Raw genomic sequence first — 22,491 nt, 5'->3', positions numbered from 1 at the left:
CCTTGGAAGGAAAGTTATGACCAACCTAGATAGCATATTCAAAAGCAGAGACATTACTTTGCCGACTAAGGTCAGTCTAGTGAAGGCTATGGTTTTTCCAGTAGTCATGTATGGATGTGAGAGTTGGACTGTGAAGAAGGCTGAGCACCAAAGAATTGATGCTTTTGAACTGTGGTGTTGGAGAAGACTCTTGAGAGTCCCTTGGACTGCAAGGAGATCCAACCAGTCCATTCTGAAGATAAGCCCTGGGATTTCTTTGGAAGGAATGATGCTAAAGCTGAAACTCCAGTACTTTGGCCACCTCATGCGAAGAGCTGACTCATTGGAAAAGACTCTGATGCTGGGAGGGATTGGGGGCAGGAGAAGAAGGGGACGACCAAGGATGAGATGGCTGGATGGCATCAATGACTCGATGAACGCGAGTCTGAGTGAACTCCAGGAGTGGGTGATGGACAGGGAGGCTTGGTGTGCTGTGATTCATGGGGTCGCAAAGAGTCGGACACAACTGAGCGACTGAACTGAACTGAAGTGAACTCCTGACAGACTTTATTTTCTTGGGCTCCAAAATCACTGCAGACGGTGACTGCAAGCCACGAAATTAAAAGACGCCTGCTCCTTGGAAGAAAAGCTATGACAAACCTAGACAGCATATTAAAAAGCAGAGACATTACTTTGCCAACAAAGGTCCATACTGTCAAACTTACGGTTTTTCCAGCAGTCATGTATGGATGTGAGAGTTGGATCATAAGAAAGGCTGAACACCAAAGAATTGATGCTTTTGAGCTGTGGTATTGGAGAAGACTCTTGAGAGTCTCTTGGACTGCAAGAAGATCAAACCAGTCAATCCTAAAGGAAATCAACCCTGAATATTCATTAGAAGGACTGATACCGAAGCTCCAACACTTTGGTCACCTGATACAAAGAGCCGACTCATTAAAGACCCTGACGCTGGGAAAGATTGAAGGCAGGAGGAGAAGGGGACGACAGAGAACAAGATGGCTGGATGGCATCACCAGCTCAATGGACATGAGTTTGAGCAAGCTCCGGGAGATGGTGAAGGACAGGGAAGCCTGGAGTGCTGCAGTCCGTGGGGTCACAGAGAGTGGGACGCGACTGAGCGACTGAACAATTCCCATTTCATAGATGAAGACTGTTCAATGTCATTCAGTTGTTAAGCAGACAAAATTCAAACCAGTCTTCTAAAAAAGCACAATCCTCTCTCTCAAGCCATCAACTACATGAAATATGACTTAAAAGTTTCTAGTGATCTTTCATATCATGTTTAAGGCTACCTTTAAGCTGTCCCTCTATGGCAGATGTTATAGAATATTCAAAATTAAGATAAGACATTCACCAAGCTTCTCCTCTGTTAATAAGGGTTCTCTCTATCTGTACTTATAATTCCTCATTCATCAAACCCTAAGAAACAGGGATTAGTGAACTTTTTATTCTCAACTTTCGAGTCTACAGTAGATAGAATAAGGGCCCCTCCGAGGATGTCGACATCCCTAGAATGTCCCTGCAACCTGTGAATATGTTACATTACATGCCAAAAGGGACTTTTTGTAGATGTGATTAAGTCAAGAATATTGAGATGGGAAGATCATCTTGGATTATCCACGCGGGCTAGAGAAATCACAAAGGTGTTCATAAGTGGAAGGCAAGAATATCAGAGTTAGAGAAGGTGATATGACAACTGAAGCAGAGGTCAGAGAGAAAGAAAGTTTTGAAGATGCAAGGCTACTGACTTTGAAACAGAATAAAGGACCAGGAGCCAAGAACACAGACGTCTTCTAGAAAGTGCAAAAAGCAATAAAATGATTTATTCTCCAGTGCTTCCAAAAGGAATACGCTACCAACACCTTGATTTTAGAATTCTGACCTCCAGAACTGCAAGATAACAATGTTTTAAGCCACGAACTTTAAGGTAACTGGTTATGGTAACAATAGGAAACTAAGACAGAGTTTCTACATAACAATGCCTGAGAGTAAGAGCCACCTTCAAGGTTATCTTTCTGAAGATTAATTTTTTTAACTTAACTGTAGTATCTACTCGTAAATCTTTTCTCTTTTTAAATATACTTTTAGGGACTTCCCAGATGGCTCAGAAAGAGTCTGCCTGTCAACACAGAAGACATGGGTTCAATCCCTGTGGGAAGATCCCACATGACGTGGCACAGCTAAGCCTGTGCGCAACAACTATTGAGCCTGTGCGCAACAGTTATTGAGCCTGTGCTCTAGCGGCTAGGAGCCGCAACTACGGAAGCCCAAGTGTCCTAGAGCCTGTGCTTCACAAAACGAGAAGCCACGAGAACTGCGACTAGAGAGTAGCCCCGCCCGCCACAGGCAGAGAAAAGCACGTGCAGCAACGAAGACCCAGCACAGCCAAAAATGAGTGCATAAAATTAAATGTACTTTTAACATTGCTTTGATGTATAATAAATCTAGGACAAAATTATTCACAATCCTATTATTACTCTTTTCATTTGATCACATTCTAGTTCTTTTCCTTCACCGTATTCCATTTTTACATATTGGTAGCAATAGCAAGTTGGATATTATAGCCTACACTTTAATAATATTCCATGAGTTGTTTTTTCTCATTTTGCTTCATTTTTTTTTTTTTTTCAGCGATCCTTCTACCCCTCTCCTTTCCAACCTCACATAAGCTTCCTTTGTTGCTCCTGCAACATTTCAAAACTACTCCTAGCTCAAGGTCTTTGTATGTTATTGCTGTTCGTTCGGCCTGTAATACCCTTCATTCAACTATCCCCATGGCTCACTCCTTCATTTCCTTTAGGTCTCTGCCCAAAATGTCACCTTAAAATATTTGCATACATGTAATAAACAAGAACTGAGACTCATATTTATAAGTCCTACAAACCTAAGAAAAACTAAACAATCCCATAGAAAAATGGGCAAAAGACATGAAAAGGTATTTTATAAGAGGATAAACAAATGGCTATAAAAGCTTATAAACGTTATTAAGAATAAGGAAAATGCAAATGAATCTAAACCACAAGGAGGGATTTCCCTGGTGGTCCAGTGGTTAGGAAATCACCTTCCAATGCTTAGGATGTGGCTTGACGCTGGCTAGGGGAACTAACGTTCCTCCAGCATCATGGATCACACATGCCGTGGAGCAACTAAGCCCACGGGCCAGAGCTATTTAGCCTGTGCTCTAGAGCGTGGGAACCACAACTACTGAGGCTGTGAGCCACAGCTAGAGAGAAACCTACACGCCACAACTAACAGCTGGTGCCACCAAAAATAAATAAATAAATACTTTTAAAAATAAAAGAACTACAATGAGACACCACTACACACTTATGAGATCTGCAAAAATTTAAGGGTCTGACAATACCAAGGGTTATTGTAGATGTAGAATAACATATACTGTTACAGAAGGCAATAATTTGGCATTCTCTACATATATTCTATAAACCAGAATTCTGAATCCAAGAAAAACAAGGAAGTAATTGCATTACAAAGTCAAGTCAAGCCAACAGAAATTTAATGTATGGCTCAGGAAACTCAAAACAGGGGCTCTGTATCAACCTAGAGGTGTGGGATGGGGAGGGAGATGGAGGGAGGTTCAAAAGAGAGGGGATAATATGATCTGATAGACAGAGTGCCTGATGAACTATGGACGGAGGTTCGTGACATTGTAGAGGAAACAGGGATCAAGACCGTCCCCATAGAAAAGAAATGCAAAAAAGCAAAATGGCTGTCTGAGTAGGCCTTACAAATAGCTCTGAAAAGGAGAGAAGCAAAAAGCGAAGGAGAAAAGGAAAGATATAAGCATCTGAATGCAGAGTTCCAAAGAATAGCAAGGAGAGATAAGAAAGTCTTCCTCAGCAATCAATGCAAGGAAATAGAGGAAAACAACAGAATGGAAAAGACTAGAATCTCTTCAAGAAAATTAGAGATATCAAGGGAACATTTCTGGAGAAGGCAATGGCACCCCACTCCAGTACTCTTGCCTGGAAAATCCCAGGGACAGGGGAGCCTGGTGGGCTGCCGTCTATGGGGTAGCAAAGAGTCGGACACGACTGAAGTGACTTAGTAGCAGCAGCAGCAAGGGAACATTTCATGCAAAGATGGCTTCGATAAAGGACAGAAATGATATGGACCTAACAGAAGCAGAAGATTAAGAAGAGGTGGCAAGAATACACAGAAGAACTGTACAAAAAAGATCTTTACGACCCAGATAATCACGATGGTATGATCACTCACCTAGAGCCAGACATCCTGGAATGTGAAGTCAAGTGGGCCTTAGAAAGCATCACTAAGAACAAAGCTAATGGAGGTGATGGAATTCCAGTTGAGCTGTTTCAAATCCTGAAAGATGATGCTGTGAAAGTGCTGCACTCAATATGCCAGCAAAGTAGGAAAACTCAGCAGTGGCCACAGGACTGGAAAAGGTCAGTTTTCATTCCAATCCCAAAGAAAGGCAATGCCAAAGGATGCTCAAACTACCGCACAATTGCACTCATCTCACAGGTTAGTAAAGTAATGCTCAAAATTCTCCAAGCCAGGCTTCAGCAATACATGAACCGTGAACTTCCAGACATTCAAGCTGGTTTTAGAAAAGGCAGAGGAACCAGAGATCAAATGGCCAACATCCACTGGATCATCGAAAAAGCAATAGAGTTCCAGAAAAACATCTATTTCTGCCTTATTGACAATGCCAAAACCTTTGATTGTATGGGTCACAATAAACTATGGAAAATTCTGAAAGAGATGGGAATACCATACCACCTGACCTGCCTCTTGAGAAACCTATATGCAGGTCAGGAAGCAACAGTTAGAACTGGACATGGAACAACAGACTGGTTCCAAATAGGAAAAGGAGTACATCAAGGCTGTATATTTTCACCCTGCTTATTTAACTTATATGAGAAATGCTAGGCTGGAAGAAGCACAAGCTGGAATCAAGATTGCTGGGAGAAATATCAATAACCTCAGATATGCAGATGACACCACCCTTATGGCAGAAAGTGAAGAGGAACTAAAAAGCCTCTTGATGAAAGTGAAAGAGGAAAGGGAAAAAGTTGGCTTAAAACTCAGCTTTCAGAAAACTAAGATCATGGCATCCAGTCCCATCACTTCATGGCAAATAGATGGGGAAACAGTGGAAACAGTGTCAGTCTTTATTTTTGGGGGCTCCAAAATCACTGCAGATGGTGACTGCAGCCATGAAATTAAAAGACACTTACTCCTTGGAAGGCAAGTTATGACCAACCTAGATAGCATATTGAAAAGCAGAGACATTACTTTGCCAACAAAGATCCGTCTAGTCAAGGCTATGGTTTTGCCAGTGGTCATGTATGGATGTGAGAGTTGGACTATAAAGAAGGCTGAGGGCCGAAGAATTGATGCTTTTGAACTGTGGTATTGGAGAAGACTCTTGAGAGTCCCTTGGACTGCAAGGAGATCCAACCAGTCCATACTAAAGGAGATCAGTCCTGGGTGTTCACTGGAAGGACTGATGCTGAAGCTGAAACTCCAAAACTTGGACCACCTGATGGGACGAGTTGACTCATTGGAAAAGACCCTGATGCTGGGAGGGATTGGGGGCAGGAGGAGAAGGGGACAACAGAGGATGAGATGGCTGGATGGCATCACCAACCTGATGGACATGAGTTTGGGTAAACTCCGAGAGTTGGTGATGGACAGAGAGGCCTGCGTGCTGCGATTCATGGGGTCGCAAAGAGTCAGACACGACTGAATGAACTGGACTGGACTGAACTGAACTGATGGGTGATTCATGTTGAGGTTTGACAGAAAACAACAAAATTCTGTAAAGCAACTATCCTTCAACAAAAATAAATAAATAAGTCAAGTCAATGGTTACCTCTGGTAGGGAGAAGAGAAGGGGTATATAAGTGGAAAGGGGTATGCTTTTGGCTTCTGGGAAGTTATCGTCAACATCTAAAGTGATGGTTACAAAGCTGCACACTATATGAAGTCAGAAACCTGTACATTTATGTTTTATATACTTACACATTTTATATAGTTATTCAAAGACGTACCTTTTCATGTCTTTTGCCCATTTTTATATGGGATTGTGTATTTTGCTTCACAATACAAAGGCTAAATCACCATATCGGTGAGGCCTTCTCTTGACTACCCAAAATAAAACAGTAATTCCTTCTCTGATTTCCATCTCCCTAAGCCAGTAGCCATTTTGTTTTGTTTCTCTCATTTTTTTGGCTACCCTGAGCTGTTTATGGGATTTTAGTTCCCTGACCAGGGACTGAACCCAGGCCCTCTGCAGTGAGAGTGCAGAGTCGTAAACACTGGACCTCCAGGAAATTTCTGAGCCAGCAGATTTTTTTCTTCTATAGCCAGCCAATAGATTTTTTTCTTCTTTTTCTTATTTCTTTGTTTTCACCTAACATAACCTATGTATTTACTTAATTTACTGTCATATTTCCTCCTGCATAAAGCAAGGACTTCATTTTGTTCATTGCTATACTCCCAGCCATTAGAAGAGTACCTAGAAAAAAATACACCTTTACACTGGGTTGCCATTCCATTCTCCAGGGGATCTTCCCAATCCAGGGATCGAATCTGGGTCTCCTGCATTGCAGGCAGATTCTTTAACATCTGACTCACTAGGGAAAAGCCCATTTTTCACACATGCTCCTAGCCATGAGAAAAGTACCTAGAATAAAATACACCTTTATACTTTTGTCCATATGATCCAAGCCTAACCTTCATCTTTATTTTAAATAAATAAATTTCTGGCTGTTCTGGGTCTTCACTGCTACACGGGTTCTCCTTAGTTGCAGTGAACTGGGGCTGCTCTTTGTAGCAGTACATGGACTGCTCATGGAGATGGTTTATCCTGGGCAGCGTGGGCTCTAGGGCACTTGGGCTTCTGTAGCTGCAGCACCCAGGGTTAACTGCTCCATAGCATGTGAGATCTTCCTATGTAAGGGGTCAAACCCGTGTCCCCTGAATTGGCAGGCGGATTCTTAACCACTGGACCACCAGGGAAGTCCCTGTCCTTCCTCTTTAAATTGGGTCTCTTAGTTTATGGTACCACCATCTCCCAAGCCAGAAAACTAAGTCTTTGATTTTTGAGAGTCTTTGATTTTTCTCAAGATAGAGACGTCTCTAAGTCCCATTATTCTACTTCTTAAACAACTCTTCCTCTTCATTCTCTCTGCTACTATCTTCCCTGAGGCTTTTTTTTTGGGGGGTGGAGGGAGAGGAATTGTCATTTCCACTTATTTGTTTTTAAATAATTAGAAGATAAAACAGAAGTACAATCTCTGGTTATAAATCTAACATGGGCATATGGGCTGGTAGTTAAGATTAGCTATCTGCATGAGTCCACATGAACTGTTGTATACAGGTCTCCCCACCTCCATGCTGTTCTGTTTTTTCCTCCCCTTTACCTTAGGCTTTCATAACATCTTTCATCTGTACTGAAATAGCCTCCTAGAGAGTTTACCTTCTTCAATCTGGCTTTCCTCCAATCTATTTTTCACTTTGCAGCCAATATATTCTTTTCCCTACTTGAAACCAATCAGTCAGTAGCTCCCCAACTACCCATAGGAAAAAGATCCAACCCTAAGTATAGCCTTCAGGCCCTTTCATGAATTGGCCCTCACCTATATCTCCAGATGCATTTACCACCACTTCCCACCTCATACTTGTTTCAGCAAAACTGAATTAGTTATAGTTCCCCAAATATATCAAATTGTGTCCATTCATCCAGGCTGTTACCTCTCTACTACCTGACCAGTAAATCACTCCCTCTTCTGTTTATACTTTTTTATTACTATACTTAAAATATTCACTTAACCAATATTTACTGAGCACCTCTATGTACCAGAGACAGGGCTATGTATGGAAGACCCCGCAGATAATTACGGACTCAGCCCTTATCCTGAGGAAATTTATAATCTAATGAGGACTAAAGACACTCAACAATTAATAGTAAGTGTGGTTAAAGATTATAAAGTGGGTAATACAGTATATAATGGAAATGTATGTTAGCTGATAGCCATGAGAAATGGAGGAAGTAATAAAAAGAAGTCTACATGCATTTGTTTACAGGTGGGTATTCCTTAATTACAGTCCAAGCTCCTTAAGGATAGGGATTATGCCATCTTTATATCATAGCTAGGACAGTAAACAGTAATGTATGGTAATGTGCATTGCATACTACAAAGATCACTGACCTATTAACTCTCAGACTAATCCCTTCAGCCAGGTGAATGCAGTGTTCTTATTGACCAGACCTGGGTCATGTGCCCACCCTTAAAACCAACGGATTAGATCAACTCTACATAAACCACACTGACTGCAAATGGGGGAGGAACGGTTCCAAAACAAAAATCAGGAAGCTTGTTACCCAAATAAGAGGGAAGGTTAGTTGGACAGGCAAAAACAGCAAGCAGTCCTCTTTAGCGGACACTGTAATTACCTCAAAACATATCTTTTTCCTTCCTCACACTGGTAAGGAGTTTATATGGGACTGACCCCTTCCCCAGCTCCAGGAGTAGGCCCTGATTCCACACAGCAGTGGTTCTCAAAGTGTGGTGTGCAGACCCGTCAAAGCAGGAACATCTGGAAACTTGTTACAAATTTTTAGAACCCAAACCCAAACCTAGTGAATCAAAAACTCTGCAGGTAAGGCCTCTGGCTTTTTTTTTTTTTTTTACAAGTCCTCCAGGTGGTTCTGATGCACTCTCAAGTTTACGAGACAGAGAAAGCTACAATTAGTAATTCAAGGAATCCCGATTTTAAGACAGTGATCTTTTGGGACACAGGATAGTCCAAATAGTGACAAACTCAGGATCATCGTGTTATATTTGTGGGAAGCATCCTCCCTACCCCCGACCCAACTCCAAGAACTGAGGAAACATGCAATCCCAGGAGCCAAAGCAGTCATCTTATACTACCAGAGAAGCCAGCCTGAGGAAAAAGCTGATATAGGGGAAAGCCAAAACAAATGCAGAAAAACTGGGCCAAAGTCTGACAGTCTTGATCAAACTTAGCCCGGGGCCCTCATTCCCTTTCTTAAACTGCAGTATAGTTGATTTACAATGTTGTGCTAATTTCTGCTGAGCAGCAAAGTGGCTCAGTTATACACATCTATACATTCTTCTTTTATATACTTTTCCATGGCGTTTATCCCAGGAGATTGGATATAGTTCCCTGTGCTATCCAGGAGGACCTTGTTTATTCCCTCACTCCCTTTGAACTTTTCAATTACACAAACCCATAAATTCTCTTTGTTTAAACCAACTTGAGTTGGACTTTTGCTACTCAATCTGAAAACTATTCTGATATTAGTTACAACAAGTTACACATCTATTCCTACACATCTATCTCCATGGGGAGAATGTACTAAGAAATAGTGTTTATTCAACTGTCTAGCCTCTCTCTAAATTAGGCTTGGCAAATTTAGCAAATAAAAATACAAGACACCCAGTTAAATTTGAATTTCAGATAAACAATGAATAACTTTTTAGTATAAATATGTTCCAAGTATTTCATGGGGACATACTGCATATATTTTATCTGGCAATGCTACCCTAAATGCCCACTGTTGATACCTAGGACTCAAAAGAGGGGCGCAGATCAATTTCAGTCAGACAGCAGTGATAACGGCTCTTACACACTTCAGGAACAAGAGTAAATTCCGAGTACTGAACTACGTCCTACTCTAGGTCTGAATCACCTGACTGTCTTAAACTTCTTCCTAAAAGTCAAACATGTCAAACTCTCTGGCAGGTAAGTGTGACAAAATCAAATATGTTCCTATATGAGTATTCACAGCTTCTTTTCTTTACTCCCTTGGTTCCTGGCCCTTATTATACAGATCACAGTAACCAAACAGGCAAAGGAGAGAGCTGAAAGGGCCAGTCCTCCTGGAAGAGAAACTAATAAGTTTGAGAAAGTCAGGAAAGAAGCAAAAACAATGACTGTTCAAGTTGCTACAGACTGTTCAAGTTGCTCTCCAGGTGTCACAAACTAGAATTAGACAGGGATACAACTGGAAATCAAAATAATCTGAATCCAGAACCCCTAAACACTGAGCAACATTTCAGCAATGTCTATGCTCAGGCACTTAATCATTCCACTAATACATAAACACATAAATATATTTTCATTATTCTAAAACACCAACAACTTTAGCACATAAAGTAAAATGATACATACGTGGCATGGCTTCCTTCTCTTTAATTTCTCCTCCCCTTCATAGCCCACCACAGAAACTTACAGTTTCAAGATAATTTCCTTTTCAAAGTCACTTTTGAAAGTAAATTATAGTACAGTCTAGATTTATTCAGTAATGTTTATCAAAGCAACTCATGAGTAAGCCTTCATCAAATAACTAAGGCCACATATTATGCTGCTTTGCACTCATGTCAGAGATTAGAAACCATAACACTTCAAAGATAGAAAAATCCATCCAAAAATATATAGATTGACATCATTTTAAAAGCTAAATCTTTTAATTACTAAAGCATACCTAAAGCTAACAAATGGAAAATAAGTCAGTTTAGAAATGACAAGTTATGTAACTAGTCATAATATTCAGAATCCAACTACTTTTCACAGTCTCCACAGCATCCACCCTTGTCCAAGCCACCACCACCCCTCAGCCTGTTTATTGCCATGGCCTCCTAACAGTTTCTCCACTCCCATCAGCAGCCAGAATTGTCCTTTTAAGCCAGGAATCCTAACACATCCTTCTTCAACACACTTGGATGGCTTCTCATCACAGTCAAGCTTTTTTCTTTATTAAAGCATATTTGATATATAATATTATATAAGTTACAGATGTACAGAAGAGTGAGTCACAACTTTTAAAGGTTGTGCTCCATTTATATTTCTCAGTCAAGTCTTAAAAGCCCAAGTTCTTACAATGTCCTATATAGTCTTCCCCACCATCCACATCATTACTTGTCTTTGAAATCTTACTATATAATAGTTTCCCCTCACTCCACTTCAGCCACACTGGCCTCCTAACTGATCCCTGACTACCTGACACGCATGCTCCTGCATGTCATCTGGTATTCCCTCTGCCAGGCATACTCCCTTACCCTCTTACCTCCCATATATATACCTGACTAGCACCCTTACTTCCTTCACATCAGGCCCTCCCTGTCCTAGTATCTAAAATAGCTTCCGGGGGAAATCCATGGTTGCCCAGTGGTTAGAACTCCACTCTTCTACCGCAAGAGAGCATGGCTTTGATCCCTGGTTGGGGAACTAAGATCCCACATGCAGCATGGCCTGAATGAATGAGTAAATAAATAAATAATATTGAAAACAGCAGTTCCCTCACCCAGCACTCATATTTTTGTGCTCTGCTTTTTCTTCATAACATTTATCACCATCACTATGTATTCCACTTACGATTTTGTTTATTCTTTGTTCTCTCTCCTTCCTTAAAAATGTATACTCCATGAATAAAGGGAGTTTTGCTGTTCTATTGAACGCTATACCTGCCTGGCAATGAAGTATTTGCTGAAAAACATGAATTAAATTAATACACATGAACAAAAACATTTTTGGATGCTTAAGATGGTCTGGGCATCATGTTAGCTGCTTTACAGTTGTTAATTCACTGGATTCTCAAAACGATCTTATGGAAGTAGGGACAACCATCATTGCCATTTTTAGGCAAGGAAACCAAAACACAGAAACATAAGTAAATTGCCCAATGATATATGCTAGGAAGTGGCAGAAGCCAACATGAATTCCGGCAATCTGATTCCAGAACCCTCTCTCTTAACAGCCCCACTATATTGCCTCTGAATTTCTAACTAGTTAATACAATCTAATTAAAAGATATGATCTATGAGTTACTTTAAGTGTCCTAATTTTTAAGGTCAGTCATTCAAATCATAAATCAAGTCTTAGGCTTAATTTATCAAACTTTATTTACTAAACTTTGAAATATGAAATTTATAATTTTATAAATGCTTTCTTACATTCATTTACCAGATGTACTAATTTACTGTATTCCAACACCTACAAGCCTCAGATAAGGAAACTGTCAACCAGAGATGTTAGCTTCCTCATCTTCTAGAAAGCAACTGGTAAGACAGGAAATGGCCTGTCATATTTAACTCTCAATACTATGTAACCCTGTGAATTCCAATTTATAAAATGAAAATGGGCTTCATAATACATCACTGTACTAACTAGATTTTAGTTTTGAAAAAGAAAAAAATATTAACTCACTAATTATCTTTATTTCCAAACACAGAGACAAGAACTTTGAAAAGAGTTATGGTTCTCCAAATTACTTTTTAGAGTGGCCACTGTTTGCCAACCTAGAATTAGAATCCATCCCCTCCTCTTCCTTCCTAACAGAATCCTTCCCCTGATAATGCCTCAGAGTAAGTCAACACCACTCCAGATTCCACAAACACAGTTATTTCGATACTAATCACTATTGTACCACTCATGACTGGTTCAGGAATGGACATATGTCCAAATTCTGGTCAAAAAGCTGTGAAAGAAGCCTGCTAGAGGCTTTTGGAGAAAGTTTCCCCTCTCTAAATACAGTGGCACAGAAAGAGACTTCTTCCTGTGGGAGGGGAGTTCAGGATTGGGAACTCATGTACACCCGTAGCTGATTCATGCCAATGTATGGCAAAACCAATACAATATTTAAACCAAAATAAAGTAAAAATTAAAAAAATTAGAAAAAAAAAAGAGAGAGAGACCTCTTCCTTCTTTCAGAAGTTGTGTGTATGGAAACAGGAGCCAGTTTCAGGGAGAGCAGCAGAACTGGGCAAGGCAAAGAATATGGGTTTTTACTGACATTGTTGAATTTCTGTAATCAACCAGCGCTGAAGCTTATTACATGAGAAGATAAAACTTCTTATTTCTTAAGCCATGTTGAATGAGGTTCTGCTGCTTACAGATGAAAATATACTAACTATATACTTTTTTATGAAACATATCCCAGGACGACCAGGACGAATCTCAGGAAAAGAAGTCTGTAGTTCATGTTACAAATCCTTGTTAGACGTTCAATATGAATTATACCATACTGAGTGACTCTACTGTACAGTTAGAAAGCTAAGAAGGATACATGTGAAAGAATGAACTCTAAAGCAGTATTCCTGTAACACAATCATTTTGATACGGCCTTCTCCAAAATAATTTATACACAAATTTTAAATTTTGACTCATGATTTATATTTTCCTAAATTAAAAAAAAAAAAGAAAGAAACTAGGGAATTCCCTGGTCCAGTGGTTAGGATTCAGCACTTTCACTTCTGTGGCCTGGGTTCAATCCCTGGTCAGGGAACTGAGTCATATCTGCAAGCCGCCTGGTACAGCCAAAAAAAAAGAAAGAAACTACAACAATAAGTACCTAAGATCACATAGCCTGGATTTGTTGCCCTATACTCTTACACACAGGTAGACAACTAAACTGGTCCACAAACAGAACATCGGACAGGAAATCCAAGGCAGGATAATGGTGGATGGTATGACATCCTAGTGTTGACTTTGGCTTTGTGTTGGCTCACAGTCACAGGGCACAGGGCAGTTTTTACACTGACATGGGACATGCAAAATGGTATGATCTAGCAGGCTAGACCTAGTCTACTGCCCCTTTTATTAAAAAAAATAAGATAACCCTCTCACTTCATATGAACTTACAAATAATGCACAAGGAACCAAAAAATATACCATGGGTGAACAATTTGAAAATTGATCTTATAAGGCTCTATGGCTGACCTTACCTTGTTATCCCAAGTCAAGTTCTACACAATCTAAATTTAATTGGTATAGTAACACATTAAACAACTACATTTAATCCAAACTTTCAGAAACTTACTGTTCATTTTTTCTACTTCAAAGTTTCAAATATGACTTTTATGCAAAACCATAAAATTTTGCTGGTAACACTATGTACTGCATTTTTTCATTATTCCTTTTGTTACAATAAATTATCTTTATAAGTTTAAAGATCACATGTTGATAATAAATAATACCAACATTTTTAAATGAGTCACAAAATAAAGCTGGTTGGGTCCACAGGCCTAAGATTTAACAAAATATTTAGACACTGGGTGTTTAAGCTTATCTTGTTGGGGAAATAAATTACATTTGCAAAATAATTAATGCCATAACAGAAAGTGATTTTGTGTCAAAATAACAGACCACAGCCCTAGATAATTAAAGGGGTTCAATGCTGGAATTTTTAGAGGAAGAAAAGGAGGAAGGACTTACAAAGGATCCTGATTTAAAGATGGGGTAGGATAGGCATAATCTAACATAAAAAGCAGCATAAGCAAAAGGCTGGAGATGGAAATAAGCAAGGTATAGTGAAGTGATAAGCAAGGAATTGGGCAAGAAAAAAAATGGGAATAGAGGATTAGTAATTAAGATGGAAATGTAAATTGGTACCATATTACTAAAGATTCCATATGTCAAAGTTTAAGAGTATGGCCTCTGCTTAAAATAAATGGAGAGTTGCTAACAATTTCTAAATAGAGCTGTAAAACAATGAAAATAACATTTCAGTAGGATTAATCTGGCTGATGAATTCAGGATGAATTTATAGGGGAGGGGAAAAATAAATTAGAAACAAAGAACCAGTTAGGAGGTACCAGTTAAGAACCTGGGCGTTGGTTAGGCAGACCGACTTGCTCTGCTACTTGCTGACTATGAGGAACTGAATAAGTTAGTAAACACATTTGTCTCAGTTTCCCTGTCTGTAAAGTGGGATAATAATCATGCCTATTTTGTAAGGTTGTTGTGTGGCTAAAAGAAATAATACATATGAAAGCATTTAACATAGTGCCAGGTCTACAATAACTAATCAACAAATGCTGGCAACTATTACCTTATTACAAATCATTTCAAATGTGAGGTGATGGGGAACAAAGGCAATAGAAACTAAAAAGAAAGGATGATTTGAGTGATATTTCCATAGACTCATGAGAGTCTAGAAAAGACCCTAGGAAATTCTTCCAAAAACAAAATGGCTCCAGTTTAAATGTCAAGGATGAAGAAAAGCATGCAGCAAGATATCTCAAAAGGTCCTGACTGCAAGAATATGCAAAGAGATAGAGTGAACTGAATATTAGCAATGTGCCAGGATATAAGCTACGATGAATTGAGTACATTACATGTGCCAAAGGGCTTCCAGGGGGCTCAGTGGTAAAGAGTCTCCCTGCCAGTGCAGGAGCTGCAAGAGACGTGGGTCCAATCCCTGGGTCAGGAAGATCCCCTGGAGGAGGAAACGGCCACCCACTCCAGTGTTCTTGCCTAGTCATGGACAAAGGAGCCGAGCTGGCCGTAGTCCATGGGGTCACAAAGCGTCGGACACAACTGAGCAGGCATACATGCAGCACACAACATATGCCAAACACCGTACAAGATATTGACATAGTACTTCTAATCTCCAGAACAACTGCGAACGGATGTATTAATCCAATTCTACAGAAGAAAAGTGGATGCGCACAGCAAAGTAAGAAGCAAAGCTAGGTTTGGGACCCATACCATCTGTTTCCAAAGCCTGTGTTCTTTCTACTACATTCAGGCTGCATCGTCCTTTCATATCAATAAAAATTATACCACATAGACATATTTGTCATTATTTTTCTATATACTTTGTTAAATATGGTGACCATAAAGATGTCCAATATTTTCTACAGTCTAAGAAAAATATAAAGCATGAAAAAAACAATGAGAATAAACCTTAAAAGTATTATCAAGTGAAGACTTACCATACTTCTAATGAAACATACTTGGATATACTATAAACTATAATATATTAAAATGAAAGCAATGACTAATCTTTTTCAATAAGATGTAAAAAAGCCATGCCAACTTTTTCTGCATCATTTGATTATATAAACATTCCTTCCATACTACAATATCATTAAAAAGTGACACCTAACTCATAAAAGAAATATCTTACGATACATACAGGAGAAGCATTTTATGTAAGATGAATCCATCAAATGTTCAGAGTTATAAAGAAAAATTCAACCACAGAAGCAGGATGCCCAATTTGCTAACGGTAAGGACCACACAGTGGCAGGTGACCTATTTCTCCAGTGTGTTTCTCAGCAGACATTTTCTTCAATCACACGCCCAATATGTTAGTTCTCCACCAGAATGTTACTTAATCTAGAATTTTACCAGGATGAAAATACCAAGTATGCCCAAAAAAGTAAGTTTCCTGAAACAACCTTTCATCTGGCTCCAAAAATACTTCACTAGGTTGGCCATCAAACTATGTAGTCAAGTAACTACTAAACCAGTATTTCTCAGAGTGTAATCCAGAGACCACTGAGGGTCCCCAAGACCTCTCAGAGGGCCCAAGAGGGTCCAATTTTCACACTATTTTTCAGAGTGTTACTAAGACATTATTTGCCTTCTCTACTCTCATTCTTTCACAACCGTGTAGTGGAGTTTTCCAGAGGCTATGACCTGTGATATCTCAACAGACTGAATGCAGGAGGAGACATGGGAATTTATATGCCTTCTATTAAGCCACACATTAAAGATTAAAAGGCCTGACATTAAGTTATTTGCAAAAACATAAAATGATGCCATTCTTCTCATTTTTTGTTTGTTTTTGGGGAAATACAGCTATTTTCTCATTTTAAAGTTATGTTAACATGTAATGCTTTATTTCTAAATGAATTAAATACTTTTTAACTTCTCAGTTTTATTCTAATATACAGCAAATTTCAATAGAAACAACCCACTTAAACAGAAACTCTTTGGGATCCTCAATAATTTTAAGAGTATAAAAGGGGTTGTTGTTGTTTAATCACTAAGTCGTGTCCAACTCTTGGAGACCCCATGGACTGTAGCCCTCCAGGCTCCTCTGTCCATGGGATTTCCCAGGCAAGAATACTGGAGTGGGTTGCCATTTCCTTCTTCAGGGGATTGTCCCAACCCAGGGATCAAACCTGGGTCTCGTGCATTAGCAGGTGGATTCTTTACCACCGAGTCACCCAGGAAGCCCATAAAAGGGGTACTGAGATTTAAAAAAATGAGAATCACTTTTCCAGACCTTCCTATATTTATGTTTTGCCAAGCAACTAAATTTTTTAAATTTTCTAATTATCACTGAAGAGATTGCTGCTGCCCTACAGATTCAGAAATTTGTTCTTAATAAGAAAAAAATAAGAACAAAAAAGTCTACCATCTTAAAAAGAACTGTATGTTAGTCTAAAAAAGAAATGATTTACTACATCTTCTCAAAATAAACACAATGTCAAAACTGAAGTGCACTCTTACAGACCACTACCTATAAGCTTTGGGGATGAGTTTATGATCAGCTGCATATTGGCAATCTTCCAATAGCTCTTATCCCAAAAACAGGGCTCTCTGGGGCTTCCCTGGTGGTCCACTGGTTAAGAATATGCCTTGCAATGCAGGGGTCAACCAGTTCAATTCCTGGTCCGGGAGGATCCCACATGCTGCTAAGCAACTAAGCCCAAGCCCCCAAGTGCCGTGATATTAAAACTACTGAAGCCCCACACGCCTAGAAGAGCAACAAGAAAAGCCACTGCAACGAGAAGCCAGAGCACCACAACAAAGAGTAGCCTCCACTTGCCGCAACTAGGGAAAGCCTGCACACAGCAACGAAGACCCATCACAGCCAAAAAATAAATAAATAAATCTAAAAAAACAGAAAACAGGGCTCTTGGAAAGGACACCAACTGTTCTGTTACGGAATAATCCTGATTTCCAAATCACAAGAGGACTAACCAAGATGCTTATAAGCAATTCTCTGTACCATAATCTTAACATTTCTGAAATTAAAACGTTTTATACTCCATCTAAACAGTTTGGTATTTCCCAGTATTTCTGGGAAACATATAAAGATTAAGACATCGAAGTTTCATTTGGATCCAACCCTTACATTGTCAGTAAATTATAATAGATGTAGCAATCCAGCCAGTTATTAGAATCTTCAGGATACATGGTAATGGTAGTTTTTGAAAATGTTACAGGCTGGAAAGAAAGACCTTCGAAAACTAGTTTTTGAGGCTGCTGACAGCAATAATAGACAAAAATTTCACATTTACACTTCAGACTAAAATTAAAATGAAAGTCACATTTTAAAAACTGTAATATTAATATTACAGTTAAGGACCCTAAGTCAATAACTGTGTAATTTGAAAGTTACTTAAACAGAGGCTACTGCAATAGCCAAGAAATGAAGTGACTGAAGACATTAAGTAAAAAAGCAGGTAAAGGCTAGAAAGAAACAACACTCCTTAGGCATTCGTTAATTCAACACATATTTATTAAATTGTCTACTACTTGCAAGACCTTGACAAGCTAAGAAGCTCATAAACTGGTGGGAACATAATCCAAAGGGAGAAGTATACATAAATAAATGCAGAAGCTACTCTAGGCAGAATGGAAACACTTCTATCTGAGAAGTGCTAGAAGAGGGAGGGAAAGAAAGGAAGGATGTCTCCAAACAGTAGGGATCAGGGAACACACATTCTGGCAAAAAAGTCATCTAACCAGGACCCTTAACATGTATGAGATTTCAACCCAAAGTGAAAGGCACCCAGGGAGAAGGAAAAGCACACAGTCAAGGAACAGCAAGTATAAAACAGCTTCCACAGAACTTGTGATGGACTCCAGGAGGAGAAAAGACTGGAAAATTAGATTGGAAGCAAAAATAAAGGGACTTATATTACAGGATAAGCAAGATGTGGCTTTTTTCAGTAGGGAAAGGAAAAGCGCTGGAAGGTTTTTAAATCATTGGAAGGTTTACCATTGGAAGATAAATCACTACATGATACTTTAAGAACACTGTGGATTGGACAGAGTAGAAACAGGGAGAAAACAGTTAGTGCACTCACACACCAGTGCAGGAGCTTGACCTAGGATCCTATGATAGGAACCAGGAAAAGGATGGATACAAGACATGCTGCAACCTCTTCACTAAAAATGTGCTTAGTTTTAAACATCTCAAAACTTAATTTATCACACAAAACAAGGCTGTTCACATTATTTACATTAAAAACCATTCATTTCATAGGCAATATTTTAGCATACTCAAGTATGTTTCCTTTTCAAAAAGCTGTTAGAAATAACTAATTGTATTCTATTAATATATTAAGCCTACAAATAGGTAATGAACAGTATACACATACTTCTAATATTCTGACTAGAATCTCAGTATGCAAAATTTCATTTAAGAATAAACATTCTAAACTCAAAAGTTTATTTCCATGGAATACACAAAGTTTGGATCAGAATTTTCTAAACAACCTTTTAAGACCCGCAGCACTGTATAATGAAAACAGCTGACTTTTCTTAAAATCATTTTTGGACAAGTCAACTCAACTCAGTCTATATTTCTACTAGGCCCATGTTTTTCAAATATTAGTGCCTTCTTCATTTTCTCCCCTCCTCCCCACTCACCTCTCCGCCCAACAAATTCCCTTTGTACGTCTGCAAGGCCAGATATTAAATGAACATAGTATCATTCTCAGGCAGTCTGAATATATGATTCTCACAGTAACAGATATCTAGAATTATTAACCTTACTTTTTAGAGGAGAGGAACCAATGATGTACTAAATTTCCATTTATGTGAATGACAAATGCATCTAGTAGAAATGATGCTTTACCATTAAGGGGAAACAAAGAGGGAAATACACACAATAGATGGGTGGCAAATCTTACAAACTTTGCAAAATACAAAAAAAAAGCTGTATCTGGATTGCAGTCACAATTATAAAAGCAAATAAAGAAGGCTCCAAAATGAAGGGAAAGAAAAAAAATTCTAAGTGATCACTGAGAGTGAAAAAGGTTGATTCAATATTAGTACTGGCTCTTAATATAACATCATTTAACACTCTATCACTCGATGACTAATTGAAAAAAAAACACAAAGAGGAGAATTCACTGTTCACAAGGACACAGGAAATAATTTCTACATACATCCTGTAAGACAGTTATACTTCATTACACTTTCATGGGCTCAGATCTTTTCAAAGGTTTCCAAAAACATACAGTCATGATAACTGAGATTCCCCAATGACACAATTTATTCTGTAGGCTTGGCTTTTAAAAGACATAACGAATTCATCCTCAACAAAAATAGTCACAAAAGCCCTCTACTTATTCAAAATCATTACATAAAGCACTGTCTATAATTGCAAACAGGATTTGAAAATCTGACAGCTGATGATCAAGACATAGACTTAAAAGAAAAAAAATTACCCAACTTTTCCATTTTCCTTCCTTTTCTTTTCCTACCATATACACAAAATGTCTGTAAGGATCTCAGACAAAGCTCTAAAGTAAAAATAGAGTCTATATACTTTACATTATAGGGACTCAAACCTATCACATATATGTACACATCACATATATTCACACAAAAAAGGTTCTTCCTCTTTTTACGCTAAGAATCGAAGTTACATTAAATACTATCCCATAAATTAAGTTAAATCACCATAAATTAAAGAGTAATAAAACAGTGCACGCAGATCTCTCTGAGTGACTATATTCTGAAAAGAAAAACCTCAGACTAAGGCCATGACTGAATAAAAAAGCCCAGCCCCTGAAAATCACTAACCGGCATTCGGTTTCCACGAGAGAAAAGGGGGTCTTTAAAACGAATAATCACATAGGCAAGCCCAGTTTCAGAAGTTAACGAAGGTAAAACACAGCGAGCCAAACGTACGAAATGGCAAGCTTTAAAGAATTCCCCTAAAGGGAAAGACTGACTTTAAGACTGGGATATAAAGCATCCTTTGCAGGTAGAATCTTTAACTGAAACGGGGAGGGGGGAAGGGGGGTGGAGGGTACGACGAAAACCTGAACGAGAAGCAAAGGCAAAGTAAAAGAAACGGGTCCTTCCTCCCACCCCCACCACCCCCGCCCCCACCCTCACAGGACAATAGGATCGGGGTCCTAACTGCAAACTTTAAACGGGTAAACCAGAAGCAGTTTTTACTGCAGCTCTAACTGCAAATCTGCCCCTCATCCCGAACCTAGAGCACCCAAGAATACTTCTGCCCGGAAAACATCACCAAGGTCTTGTTAAACACAAATCAGACCCATCACAAGATTCTTTTTTTCTCCCAAGTACCTGGAGGATCCATTTCAATATAAAATATCAGTTCTGTCGAATAGGGCATCATCACCTCCCTCCAGTCTGCGTCATCGCGGTCCATACTCCACACCGTATTGTACATCGCGCTGTCAGGGGCAGGTCGTCAGAAAATATATAGAAAGCATATATATTCTTTATCTGCTATTTTAAAAATCTAAAAATATATATCTGTAAAAGTCCCACTGGAAAATGTACTTCGGGGTTCCCAACGGCCGGTACAAGTCCAGCCAACTAACAGGATGAGGACGGGGTCCTTCTCCCCTCTCCTCCGGCATCAAACAAAATGCCTCCGGAATGTTCAATCTATGGGCTTTTCTCCTCGAAGGGATGCAGAGAGGCTTGGGGGTGGACAGGGGGCGAGGGCAGAGGTGTTAAAAAGCGGTTTTCCAAAAATCCCTTCTACACAGTCGTTCTGCAAAGAGAAAAGCTCCTATAGCCTTCAAATCTTTCCGCGGAAGCCACTTTCGTGTCCTTCGAGAGGGAGAATGGAGAGGGGGAAAAAGAACGCGTTGCAAGAAAGGTGGGGAAGTGACAAAGGAAAGAATAAAAAGGGGGTTGGGTATTGCGTTCAAGTTTCGGGGTCCCACTGGTCTGCGAGGAGAGATCCCCTCAGAGGCCGGGACCCGAGCTTCGTTCCGTTCGGACTCGGAACCGAAGCTGCCGCAGCCTTGGGATGGGGTCCTGTTCCAGAGTCCAGTTATCTCTGCTTGGCCGGACGCTCCCGCCGGGCTGTAAGCGAGCCCGCCAGCGCCTGATCCCCTCACGCTCTGCCCTGACTCCAGCCACTAGAGTTTCATTTTAACGGCGCGGAGGGGGACACCCTCCCCCGCCCCCAAGCTCCCCCGCTGAGGCGCCACCCAACCAGGCCGAGCAGGGGAGACGGCCAGCATCGCTAGTGCTCCTCCCACTCTGTCCCGCCTCGAAGTGTTGGGGTTTCTGTCAGGTGCCTGAGACAGTGTGAGTAAAACTGTCCTCTGCCTCAGCTATCAATTCTCCCCATCGCTCCCTAGGCCTCGGCTCCTTAACCCACCAACCTCTTCCCCCCAAGCCTCAATCAGAATGGTAGGGCCCGGGCGCTGGCTGCTCGCCAGGAGTCAGTGCCTGGAGCACGCGAGCCGGGCCGGGAGGGAGAGGCGAGCAGGGAGGAGAGGAGGGGGGAAAGAGAGAGTGAAGTGGCTGGTGATTGGCTTAGCCGGGTTGCCGGAGCCCGGAGCCTGCGTCTTTTGTCTGCCTTGCTCCAGCGAAGGAGCGGGAGACGACTGCGCGCCCCAAGCGGACCAATCAGGAGCCACCCGGCGCCGGCCGGTGTGGCGGCGATTGGTCCGAGCCTAGTTACTAAGCGGGACAAAGGCAGAAGGGGGAAAGAAAAGAGGAGGAAAAAAA

At 40.1% G+C, this 22,491-nt stretch overlaps 1 protein-coding gene across 1 annotated transcript in view; it reads right to left on the bottom strand.

The window, feature by feature from the left end:
- Positions 1 to 21,886, bottom strand: part of LOC120856226 (phosphatidylinositol 3-kinase regulatory subunit gamma) — a 103,276-nt gene extending 81,390 nt beyond the window's left edge. Inside the window, exon 1 of the mRNA XM_040231321.1 lies at positions 21,085 to 21,886. Coding sequence (XP_040087255.1) covers positions 21,085 to 21,190 — 106 coding nt within the window. The 5' untranslated portion in view covers positions 21,191 to 21,886. The remainder of the gene's footprint in view (positions 1 to 21,084) is intronic.
- Between the last annotated feature and the right edge of the window lie 605 nt (positions 21,887 to 22,491).

This window comes from Oryx dammah, unplaced genomic scaffold (assembly GCF_014754425.2).
Source record: "Oryx dammah isolate SB20612 unplaced genomic scaffold, SCBI_Odam_1.1 HiC_scaffold_28, whole genome shotgun sequence".
NCBI lineage: Eukaryota > Metazoa > Chordata > Mammalia > Artiodactyla > Bovidae > Oryx > Oryx dammah.
The sequence above is the reverse complement of the archived record's forward strand: the minus strand, read 5'-3'. Positions and strand labels throughout refer to the sequence as shown.